The following is a 13,444-nucleotide window of genomic DNA, read 5'->3' as shown; positions in this document are numbered from 1 at the left end:
GGTGCGAGGCGTTGTGTGCTTGTAGATCGGCTGTTTTCACTAGTTTAAATCATTTTTAAAATGATAAATACAAAACAAACGGTTTATACAAGGTTTCCACCCGACAACGACGAAATATAACAAAAAAAAAGAAAAATGAGGGCCACTCCAACTCTTTTTCCCGGGCTGAATCAGGGGCCCAGCACGTCCCTGGGTGACTCTGTGTGCGTCTATCGGAGGAGACGTGTGGTTGTGTGGGCAGTGCACCCTCCACAGAACAACATCAGTGGGGGTTGGCAGCGGCAGAGAGAGAGTGCGGTGCACACGGAGAACTGGCAATGTGGAACAAACAGAATCCATCAAAACTGTCTCCTCTCATCTGCGTGGAAGGAGGATTGTGTCTCCACTGCCAGTGGGATAGATAGTTACTGGGGCAGTCGTCACACTAATCTCCATTCTCTCTTCATCGACTAGGGATCCTGGGGAATCACAGAAACGTGATGATGACAGACCCCCTCGGGGGAAAATAAGAACTAGGATGGCGGGCTTGGGCTATCCCAATAAAGTTAAAGTAAAACCTAATTCAGAACAGAAGCAGCGTCTGTGTAAAGACTGCTAGCGTTTGTGCCCAGAGTTGAAGCTCCTTGACTTGGGCAAGAGGGCAGCTGTGGCCTGTGGCCTAAAGCAAGGGTCTTCAACAGGTGGTCCGGGACCCCTAGGGGGTCCTCAGAGTTACTACAGGGGGGCCACCAAATCTTTGTGTGATAGGACATAGGATCATTATTTTCAATGATCAATTAACTTAAACCCTCGCATCCCTATTCTGAGGAGAACTTTAGCCAAAAATTAGCAGATCTACAAGCTCATTTAGAGAACCACTACCCTATAGGTTGGGTACCGTATTGTTCAAAGTTAAAACAAAGAAATACATGTTATAAAAAATACATTTATAAATCAAGGACATTTCTGTTTATCTTTTGTATCGAAAAAGTATCGAACCGTGACACCAAAATATCAAACCGAACCGAACCGAACAGTGAATTTTGTGTATCGTTGCACCCCTAATATATATATATATATATATATATATATATATATATATATATATTTTTATTTTTTTTCTTTCTTTCACACACACACACACACACACACACACACACACACACACACACACACGCACGCGCACACAGAAGATTAGTATCAATGAACACACACTGAAAACACTGAATAAATGAACAACGTTACAAAAACACACACAAAAGAATGACAATGAATGACAATGAATTTAATGATGACATCTTCCAACACAAGATGGTACATTCAGCAAGACAAAACGATAAAACAAAAACAAAACAAACAAAACAAGCCTAGAAGAAGAGGCAGCATCACACAGGAACATCATAACATATCATACTGTATATATTTGTAACCTATAATACGTGATATCGTTGTTGTCGGGTGGAAACCTCGTATCTCCAAGTTTCAAATTTGTACATTCTTTCGCAAAGTAAAGCCCTGCTTCATCATACAAGGCCGTCGCACAAAAGTAGTGAAAACAGCCGATCTACAAGCACACAACGCCTCGCGGGTGCGAGGCGTTGTGTGCTTGTAGATCGGCTGTTTTCACTAGTTTAAATAATTTTTTAAATGAAAAATGCAAAAGGAACGGTTTTGGACATACAAGGTTTTCATCGGACAACGACGATATCGTCTCTGTCGGGTGGAAACCTTGCATGTCCTTTTTCAGGATTCAAATTCAAAAACAGCGAAAGTAGCAGATCTACAAGCTCAAAACACGTCGCTTCACGTCGCATTCAGAGCTTGTGGATCTGCTGACGTTGATGCTTTTGTGTGACGCCGTAGCATGATCAAGTATGGCGTTAATAATTTACGAAAAAACACAGAGAATAGATAAATATGGAAATAACAGGTTTCCGCCTGACAACAGCGATATCACATAATACACTGTGACCTATAATACATCATATTTTGTTGTGATGGTGGTGGTTTGGGAGAATTTGAAATAACTGAAACACGCATCCTCAAAATACCTGGATGATATAAAAAAGAAAAAAACTAAAAACACTATTTTGTTAAATATGAACCATGAATTCTCACCGCACTCGTGCAATGCACACATTACATGCGACGCATCGGTTATAGTGTGTTTTCACACAGAGGCGTCAATTGGGTATGGCAAGCTATGGCAGCTGCCATACCTTGGCTACAGGGGGGAATAATAAAATGTACTTTTCATCGTGCCTGTTGCTAAGGTATGGCAACATGACTGGTGTCATGTTGCCATACCTTAGCTTTTTCTGAACTGACGCCACTGTTTTCACATTTGCAGGGTTATTGGTTGTTATTGTTCCGTTTGGCATGGCAGGGTTCTTAGTAACGAGATCGCAACTGGCATCATGGCCAGTGTTTTCCTGTGTAGCGCTGCCATGCTCATTGGCTGGTGTTAACAGCAAGCAAAAACCAACCGACACAACCATTCCAATGACATAAATAAACACGACAAAGGAATGAGAGAAATTTACATCGGAATGAGTGACAAAATAATACATGCTTCATACAACATACACGGATGAAATTAATGAAAACAATAATCACACAGGTTTTAGTACTCTCGCACTTGCACGCACGCACGCACGCACGCACGCACACACACACACACACACACACACACACACACACACACACACACACACACACACACACACACACACACACACACACACACACACACACAAACAGTAATTATGAATCACCCAACACACATTACAGAATGAACAAGATGAGGAGCATGCAATTCAACAGACCATGGAGATGTAACACTTAATATTTGATCAATCTATTGTTTTGCACAAAAATATGGAATTTTCTCTGTTGAAATCAAGTGGAATGCACTGTATGGACCACCGTTAACTCACGTATACAAAGAGGGGGAGGTACTTATAGGCCTATCCCTACTCTTCTCAACAGTCATTTGATCCCGAACACATCAATCAATCTGTAGATAGTAGAATTGGTATTTCTCCCTAGAGAAGGATCACACAAACATGTCTGGCTTCTAAAAACACAGATCCCACCAATCTAAGTAGCTGAGTAATGCCCGATCTATACTTGGTTGTGCATTGTGTAGCACGCTGAAAATAGCTGATCTACAAGCTTACAAGGCATCGCAGCACTATGTGTTGTAAGCTTGTCGATCAGCTTGTAGATCTGCAAGCGTACAGTTTAATGTGTTGTAAGCTAGTTGATCAGCTACTGTATTCGCGTGCAAGAAAGTATAATGAGGCTTAAGAACATGGTTCTTACTTTCACTCTTTCACTGTCACGCACGCACGCATAGAAGATCTATACTATAAGCTGACAAGCCTTGAGCTTGTAGATCAGCTCCAAAGACGTACAACTACAAGTTAGGTTTCGCTGGCAAATATCTCTATTTGCCTGGTGAACACCTATGGGAGCTCTAAAACCAGTGTGCAGATGCTTTACCTTCACTCTGATTCTTGCCTTGATGAACTGTACTGTACCTGGCCTAAATACAGGTACAAGATGTGCACACAACAACAGATCAGCACCATGAATAATGTGGCGTGTGTGTGTGTGTGTGTGTGTGTGTGTGTGTGTGTGTGTGTGTGTGTGTGTGTGTGTGTGTGTGTGTGTGTGTGTGTGTGTGTGTGTGTGTGTGTGTGTGTGTGTGTGTGTGTGTGTGAATGGAGGGAGGCTACACATAATGGATATAGATCAGCCTTCTCTTGAAGTGTGACAGAAACTGGGTCACTGTAGTCACAGTACAGTACAGTACAGTACAGTACAGTACAGTACAGTACAGTACAGTACAGTACAGTACGAGGGCATGTTGCATATCCAAATCTGTTGGTTTTCAGGACTCAAATTCAAAATGAGCAGAAGCAGCTAATATTCGTGACGTGCTTCAAGCTTGTATATAGATCTGCTACTTTTGATGCTTTTGTGGAGTTGTATGATGATGTAGGGCATTAATTAACGATAAAACACAAAAAAGTTAAAAAATAATAAGAGGTTTCCGCCCGACAGCAACGATGGCCCATTCACAAGCGCGTGTGTAAGGTTTTTGAAGTAGACACGCGACGGCACCATAAGACAAAGAATAGAATAATAGGGCTTAAGTGGTTCTCACTAAGCACTAGGGCATTAACGAAAAAGTCGACAAGTCGACTCAGTCGACTTCATTACACAAGTCGACTCCCGCCAGAGAAAGTCGAGAGTCGAAGTTGAAAGAAAAAAAAGTCTATTGTGAAAATAGCAGATCTACATGCTCACAACGCATGATCGCGATGCGATGCGAGGCGTTGTGAGCATGTAGATCGTCTATTTTCACAATTTCTGCCTCAATATATTTGACAATTTGAACAATGTTTAATTTGCCATTTTAGAGGTATTAAAAGTCCTTAAATTGGCACTTTAGAAATGTGAAGATACCCTCTATACACTTGAGTGAGAAAACAATGTTTCACATTAAGTTAATCATCTGGGGACCCCCAAAATAATTGGGGGGTCGTGTGTGATGTGATGACGTCATCAAACGATAAAGTCGACTTCAACTCAACTTTTTACTGAGTCGAGTCGACTTGCAAAAAATCACAAGTCGTTAATGCCCTACTAAGTACTGGTTCCATGTGGCTAGCTGAGCATAGCTAACGAGGGAGGCCGGGCCTGCTGTGATGGCCTGCATGGTAAGAGTGACCTACTTCCCTTCAGTGGCAGGAAGAAGTGTCTCAAAGTGACCTTAATGTGAGTCCCACTCCCCAGGAGGTGACGTGACGTCACCTCATTCAAGGACACGGGTCCCCATTTGATACTTTGTTTGTAAAACACTCGGTGTTAATTTAACTCTCAAATAACTGGAACGTGCCCGAGTCGCGTTAGATTTTGACCACTTTAACCATTATTTCATGCTTTTGAAAAACAGTAGATATACAAGCTCACAGCGCGGCACCGAGTGCCGCGCTGCGAGCTTGTAGATCTGCTATTTTTGAAAAATCTTGAAAATGTGTGCAAGTCTTTGAATATCCTTGACCCGATATTTGACCCGACTTCTAAATACTTCTTCCAAATCAGTGGTTCTCAAACTTTTTCATGTCAAGGACCCCCAAAATTACAGGTATTTGGCCACAGACTCTCATCTCAAAATATGTTGTTCCAGGGACCACCCAGAAGCAAATATTTGAGTTACAAATGTTCGCTTTTAAATAGCTATGTTCAAAGACTTGCAAAAGAAAATCTTGATTTTTCAAAAATAGCAGATCTACAAGCGGCACTCGCTGCCGCGCTGTGAGCTTGTAAATCTGCTATTTTTCAATAGTTAAAGCATTCAATAATTCTAGGTCTAAATGGGTTAACAAATGGAAACATTATGGACCCGTAAGGGTAAAGCTCTATGGCGTTGAGAACCACCGGGCCACATCACACAGTGTTTTGTCGGAAGCATTTCTGTGGCTGTTTGTTCACATTTGCTGTGTATTTATGTTCATTTTCACAGACACAGACACATTTAGAGGGAAAATAGACGCTGTGTACTAGAAAACAGCATTCTTTACTCTTCACAATCTGCTGTCCTATTTTCAGTTGTCTGTGAGTGTGTGCGTGCGTGCGCGCGGTTGCTACACGCTGCTGTGAAATTTGCATTTAGCAATACAACAAAACCAAGTGATAAGGATGTTGTGTGACCGATTCTAGTACTTCTGTTTGTGAGTCTGCGAGTGCGAGCCTGTGTGTGTGTGTGTGCGTGCGTGTGTGTGTGCGCGCGCTCGCGTGTGTGCGCACACGGCTTCATATGTCTACTCCAGAAGGTGCAGAAAGAAAGCGAGCATCACAGAAAAAGAATCAGGGAACGAGATCAAACAAGAAGGAGAACAAACAACAGCAGTGTTGTAGTGAGCATCGGGGTCTGAACCAACTTTCCAAAAGAAGCTTAGCACTCTTCTATAGGAGCACACACACGCAGACTAAATCCTCCCAGCCAAGCCTAATACCCTTCTATATAGCCTCACGGTCGGCTGGAAACCTCGTATGTCCAAAACGTTTACTGTTCAGGAAATGAAAAGAATAGAACAAAAGAAAAACCTGTGTTCCATTGGATACAACATAGTTATTGTTTAGTCACAAGCTATTGAATACAATGTCATTTTGTCTAATCTGTATGGTAGAGTATGTTAATACATTATAACTTATACAACTGGGGTGGTTGTATTTGGTCTCCCTGCTCTTCCATTGAGATCCTGTGTCTAGGCGAGACATGCACTTTGACACGATGCTGGTTCTGTTCAGACACACATTTTGTCAAAGGTCAATATTCAATTTATCCCCTGAGAAAGCAGGCAGGCTCTATTAGCTCAATGGTAAGTGTTTCAGCACTTTCACAGGGTTCGGATCCAGGGAAGAGGAAAGTTGCAATAGTGCAGCTTTAACCACTTCGTCTTCCACTATCAAAATAGTTTGCAAATATCATGTTTTGAGTTTGTTAATCGGCTTAATTTTGCCACTTTTGTGTGACACTGTAGCAGCGTGCTAAAGTAGGGCATTCATTTATGGAAATAAACCCTCAAAAAGTGGAAATATGGAGATACAAGGTTTGTGGCCGACTACAGCGATAGATTAGGCAGTAGGGGAGCGAGGTTCTAGCGAGGCGGGGAGGGAGATTGAGTGAGAGGGCACATTAAACGGCGGAAAGGCAGGGGTAGGAGGGGAGAACGGAGAGAGAGAGAGGAGAATCACTGAGAAGGAAAGATAGAAGAAGGCATAGAGGGGGATGGATGACAGTGAAATACAGCCCATAGTGTAAAGCCTGGAGGAGTGCGGAGAGGAGATAATATGGGACATGAGGCTTCTTCCCACACCTTAGCTGTCGCCGAGCTGCCATTGCAGCAACTGCAAGCTTAAGTTGCACAGACACACACACACACACCCACAAAATGTGTACATGCCGAAAACACAAAGCCACGGGTCATCCAACAGCCGAGAAACACGCCAAGTTTGAATTAAACTTCTGCGGCAGCCAGCTCTCGATCGTGTGACAGAGCTCGTCGACGAGAGATAAACAGTCAAATGCTCGGTGTTACTTAAATCCATTTGTGACTCATCTTAGAAGCGGCCGTAGCTTAGCGGGAGCTGGCCGTCTGTCTGCTAATCATAAGGTCACCAGTTCAGCCCCCCGGGCCTGACCAGTGTACGTGACTATCAGTGTCCCTGATCTAAACACTTAGCCTTAACAGCTGCTTAAAGGACCGCTTCACCCATTTTCAGCATTATCTTAATATAATTGGTCCTCACTAATGCTCATTATATGGTACCATTTTTATCTACTCCTGTCTGTGTCTCAGACTAGGGCTGCGGACGGTTCAGAAATCTGCCTACCGTCTTCGATGGGGAATCCAAGCTAATAGAAATGGCGGGCTTTCTATTCCTGGAAAGTTGGCATGCTACAATGGGAGCCATTGTTCTGTTCGCTAATAAAACCTGCCTAACGATGATGGCACTGGTAGGTGGCTTTCTGAACTGTCCACAGTCCTCCTCTGAGACGCAGACCCATTTAGTCCAGAACGCAAATCTGTGTCACTTTAGATTTTAACCACTTTAACCATTATTTTATGCTTTAACTATAAAAAGAATAGCAGATATACAAGCTCAGAGCTGTGAGCTTGTATATCGGCATTTTTTTTTTAAATCGGGAACATTTGTGCAAACCTTTGAATATTTTCGACCCGATTCTATACGTGTCTTCTAAATCATTCTAAGGTTTTTTGAATGTTTCTATGTCAGTGGTTCTTTTTTATGTCAAGGACCCCCAAAATGATAGGTATTTGACCACGGACCCCCATCTCAAAATATTTAGTTCCAGGGACCCCCAAGAAGCAAAATTTGAGTTACAAATGTTGGCTTAAAAAATACATATATTCAAAGTTTTGCACACATTTTCATGACTTTTCAAAAATAGCAGATCTACAAGCTCGGTGCCGCGCTGTGAGCTTATATATCTGCTATTTTTCAATAGTTAAAGCATTAACCCATTTAATTCTAGGCCTAAATGGACCAATTACATGTAGATAGGTTGGAAATGGGTGAAGTGGTCCTGCAAGATCACTTTCTGTTCAGAGGAAGTCTCTGCTTCAATCTAATGGTCTGCATTTACTGCTCTACATTCATTCAGAGAGAGAGAGAGAGAGTGCGTTGCGCATGTCTCTCTGCCTCTTTCCCTTTGCACATTCAAATGAGCCACCTTCTCAAAGCGTGACCCAGTTCCACACTACAGAGGGATGTGAAGACTCTACAGCAGAGTTGCCAAGTCTGCTTATTAGAATGTTTTCTCTGTAAGGTCGCTTGTAGATATTGGTAAGTTGTAAGTATTGTTTAGTTGTAAATATTTGCATTTTTTGGGGGGGGGCTTGTGTTGTAGTTGCTTATATTGGTACTTGCTTCTTCACAACTGCCCAAATGATGCGCTTTTTCCGACAATACGCTACAGGATTCATTTTAATCACATTAAAACATGGATGTGTGAATGCACTCTAAATCAGTGGTTCTGAAACATTTTCATGTCAAGGAACCTGACCCTTAAATGATTATGTAAATGTCCGCAGACCCGCCGCATATGAAATTATTTCCTGCCAGGGACCACCATACAAGATTTTTGGGTATTTAAAATGTTTCAAAAACATTCAAACTGTTAAGATAAAAAAGCAAATCTACAAGCTCTCGCAGCTAGTAGACACAGCTTGTGTGTACGCACGCTCAAGTGGCCTATAGTCGCTTCGTCTGGGCTTGTTTTCGTAGGCCATGACCGATTTAATTCCTCTTTTGCAGGATCTGGCAACCCCGCTGGCCTTTCATCTGCATGGGGGAGCGATGGCGCTCATCGCACCACCCAGGAAGAGCTGTGACCCGAGCTGCTCTGACCCTGCCTGAACCAGCCTATCACATCAGTGCATCAGAGGCTGCTCTGTATTCGTCTGGGAGGCCTGGGGGAGCGGCTTCTCAATATATCCATTAATTCTGCCTTGCTAGAGAGCCACAGTGACATGAGACCGAAGGAGACACTATTACTAAGCAAATAGATGATTCTATTGCAGCTGCACACAAACAAACACTGACACTGAACCCGAACCCTAACCCTGTGCATGTGCGTGTGCTTCGCATGCACGCACCCACACACACAGTCACACTCTCATAAGCCAGTGCACAGATGCACATGATATCCCGAAACCTTGATAGCCTCTACAGCCATTTCTTTATCGTATCAAATCTATCTGGCCTTTTATTTCCTTAAAACCAACAATATAACAACGTCCCAATACAAACAAATAAATACGAATATATATTTTTTGTTATATAAATTATACAGAAAACTTTGAAAATATACTATGGATAACTGAAAATCTTTTTTTTCCTCCTCGACTACGAATGCATTCTGACAGTGGGATGAATAACGTGACCTTGTATAACACCCAAATACTGCAAGCGAAAAGCTTTCAGAAGGAGTGTGAAAAGGTCTTTGAAAGCCTGACATGTTTGATTAACTGGTGTGTGTGTGTGAGAGGCTTTGTACTTTAAGTGTGTCAGTGTGTTCACATAATTGTCTCTCTGTCGGCTGGAAAACTCATATGTCCCGGTTCAGGATTTAAAAAGTAGCAGATCTACAAGCTCAAAATGTGTCACAGAGTGCCGCGCTGCAAGCTTGTAGATCTCCTATTTTTGAAAAATGGTGAACATTTGTGCAAGTCTTTGAATATTTTTGACCCAATTCTATAAATGTCTTCTAAATCTAAATCAGTGGTTCTCAAACTTAAAAGTAGATGTATTATTAGTTTACATGTATTTGGCCACAGACCCCCATCTCAAAATATGTTGTTCCAGGGACCACCCAGAACCAGCAATTTGAGTTACAAATGTTCGCTTTTAAAAAGATATATTCAAAGACTTGCGAAAAAAATTCAAGATAAAAGAGAAATAGCAAATCTACAAGCTCAGAGCACGGCACTTTGTGGTTTCTGCCTGACAACAACGGTATACGAGGTGTGTGTGTGTGTGTGTGTGTGTGTGTGTGTGTGTGTGTGCGTGTGCGTGTGCTAGTGTGTGTGTGTGTGTGTGTGTGTGTGTGTGTGTGTGTGTGTGTGTTTGGTGCGTTGATGAGAAACACACAACCAGAAGCCGGCTTAGAGCATCAACAACTTAAAGACCCACTGTGAGAACGTTCTCGTTAGGATTGCGGTTGATTTGACGGGCTAACCGTCATTACTGTCAACGGCTGGAGTAATACCAGCGCTTTGATCTTGCTCGCGCATGCACGCACGTACGCACAAATGCAGGCGGGCACTAAAACGCAAACACACATGAACACACGGCACGCACACGTTGGCGTTAGTATAATTGTGAGGGCATATTTGGGGAGAGGAGGTTGGGGGGCATTTTTAACCCTGAGGCCTGAGTTATGCCTGGTTGCACCCCAATGTCAAAAATAGTCGATGTACAAGGCCACCATGTGTCACGATGCAACACATTGTGAGCATGTAGATCTGCTATTTTCGGTGCGTGACACCGGCGCATAACTAAATATCAGGCAAATAAACTATGAATCTTTATCTCTCAAATTCTACTGTACTTGTGGGGACGATTACATTTTCAATTGGACTGAAATGAATAACAGAGGAAGCAAGCACGCAGTGCTGTGGCTATTAACATCCAATAGTCAGGCAGGTGATACATTCTAATGAGACGCACGAACACGCACACACGCACGCACAGCATCTCTATTATCATGTTTTCCCTTGAGTTGCATGCTCCTTCTTGGACACCCTGAGTGCAGTGTGTGTTATAACATCGTTGTCGGGTGAAAACCTTGTATATCCAAAACGTTCTTCTTTCATTTATCATTTTAAAAATGATTTAAACTAGTGAAAACAGCCGATCTACAAGCACACAACGCCTCGCACCGCGAGGCGTTGTGTGCTTGTAGATCTGCTGTTTTCACTACTTTTGTGCGACGGCCTTGTATGATGAAGCAGGGCTTTACTTTGCGAAAAAAAACATGCAAATTTGAAACTTGGAAATACGAGGTTTCCACCCGACAACGACGATAATCATCTCTACAATATGAACAACATTCAGTGTTATCTGCTCTCCAAGATCTCCCATCATGTAAAACACACCTCATCACATCTTGTCATCTCAGTGGGACTTCCTGACTTCAATAAAAAGGAGAAAATACAAATTTGAGATCCAAACTGCACCGTGGGGACCTCATTCTCGCCTGTCCCCTTAAAAACAAAGAAACAAAAACCAAAAAACCCAAAGAAAAACGGTGGAATTGGGTAAAACACACAACATGACCCTCCACGTCAGGTTGCTAATCAATCAATATAGTAATCACAGATCACATCATCCGATTATTAATATTATTGATCGACGTCATCAATAAAAAATACATTTTCCAATTGTTACAGTGTTAATGTGAATTAATAACAAGTTATTCTATGCCAAATAAATGATATTGAATGCTGTTGTTTTGCAGGTGATGTACTGTAAACAGCCAATTCTGACTGACTGGAGGAAGATACGTCACCGTGTTTCATTATGTCACCTAATGACGACATCACTCGCTGCCTTGCTACCCAAGGCAGCTACACTGTCAAATCCAGAGTGTCAATTTAACTCTGATAGTGTACCAAAGGAACCACGTCGCACCTGTAATGGCCAGTTTATGCTTTGCGTGTCCGTGTCGTCGAATGACGCGAGATCAGAACGACCAAAATGGTGGAGGACCTTCACAGAGGGTGTTGCGTACCTCTGGAAAAAGGAATGGTCACAGACACTTCATAAGGTGTTGCATATGTCTGAGTGGTTGGAAAGACAAAGACAGCTCTGTTGCCACAGAGATGCGCCGGACCACATTCAATTCCTTGTTTTGTAGTGCGATGAGTCACTTGACACTTGACGCTCAAAGCATAAATTGGCCTCCACACTGACAGTGTAAAAATGGACTGCAGAGTTAAATGAACACTCGGGGTATTATGGTGCTTTAAAAATGAAGGGACACAATAACCGAATATTCACAAAGACTAAAAAAAAGAAGAAAAAAGAAAATAAACTGGTACAAATTTGAGGATCCTAACATGAGCCTGCCATTTCCAGAAGCCCTGGAGCAGCGGCGGTGTGTCAGTTCAGAGGTCAGACTCCTCCCCCTTCTGAGACACTAAAGGATGATGGGATTTGCAGTTTCTCCACATTGTTCTAGGGGGGGTTTTAAGATGAGTTCAGCAGCCTATGCTCGGTCATAGGCTTGTCCTTTTCCTGAGAACATAGAAGGTTTATGTTACAAAATGTTGGCCGCACACGTGTTTGTGTGTGTGTCTCACAGCTACAGATGTAAACATTTTGGGTTTTTTTAAAGTTTTTTCATCATTGGTAGCCGAAGGTTGGTTGTGAGGGGCCTTCAAATGAGCAGCCTCTCCAAAAGGAGGGCCAAACAGATGGCAAGGTGCTGCTCACTATCAGCTATAATAGGAAGTCGCTCAATTTGGAGGAGGCCTTGTTTCCTTTATCTGTGATTGTTGTCCGCTGCGTCTGACAAGCATGTCAGCTGTATTGTAAGTAACAATGTTCTGCCGTCTAGGCACTTTGTAACTGGCTGTTTTGCCATTGTCTGACTGCATTGGCAGTGTTTATGTCCTTTGTACAAGGCATCCTTGTACTTCAGTTTATGTGGACATAAATAACTATTCAAATGTGCGTCTTACCTTGCGTCGACTGAGGCTCTCCGGGCTGATTGGAGAGGGGCTGGGTGACTTCCCCGAATGAGGGGTAGATGTCTGACTGACTGCGGTCCCATTCACTGCAGAGAGAGAGATAGAGAGAGAGAGAGAGAGAGAGAGAGAGAGAGAGAGTTTAATTTACAGTCGCGCACGACAATGGCAGGGCTTGAGAGAAGCCCTTTAGTAAGACTGTGGAAGGATTCACACTATTTTTTGATTTACTGGTGAAAGGATCAACGTCATTACATTATCCACGTTGAAGCTGCAAGCAGCCACACTCACAGCTGACAGCCACAACAATCCGGTAGGCTGCACTCTTTTTTTTATGTTTACCAAACTTCCTCGCAGGTGGGTTTTAATGCCCGGTAATGGAAAAAGTAACCTAACAAGTTACTTTTCTCAGTGGGTAACGCAGTAAGTTAACAGATTCGTTTTTCAATTCAGTAACAAATGTAACCTAACAAGTTAAGTAATGATACCCAAGACTGGTCTTGTATGACGAAGAAAGGCATAAATTAACTTTTTATGTTTTGAAATAGTTGGATAATATGGAGAGTTGGAGGATATTCTGGCAGTGTCGGTGGTGTCTGGCAGAGGCAGAGGCCCACACGCTGGCCCGCCCTCGGCGATCAGCCCTCCACGTGAACGAGGAAGAGGAGGAGGAGGGA

General features: G+C 42.8%; 1 protein-coding gene across 1 annotated transcript in view; it reads right to left on the bottom strand.

Annotated features, from left to right (window-relative positions):
- Nucleotides 1-13,444, bottom strand: part of dclk1a (doublecortin-like kinase 1a) — a gene marked incomplete at both ends in the record, with an annotated part of 130,839 nt that overhangs the window by 36,140 nt on the left and 81,255 nt on the right. The window contains one exon of the mRNA XM_080749270.1: nt 12,762-12,856. Coding sequence (XP_080605396.1) covers nt 12,762-12,856 — 95 coding nt within the window. The remainder of the gene's footprint in view (nt 1-12,761; nt 12,857-13,444) is intronic.

This window comes from Nannobrachium achirus (assembly GCF_963921795.1).
Source record: "Nannobrachium achirus genome assembly, chromosome: 19".
In the NCBI taxonomy this organism is placed as follows: Eukaryota; Metazoa; Chordata; class Actinopteri; order Myctophiformes; family Myctophidae; genus Nannobrachium; species Nannobrachium achirus.
The sequence above is the reverse complement of the archived record's forward strand: the minus strand, read 5'-3'. Positions and strand labels throughout refer to the sequence as shown.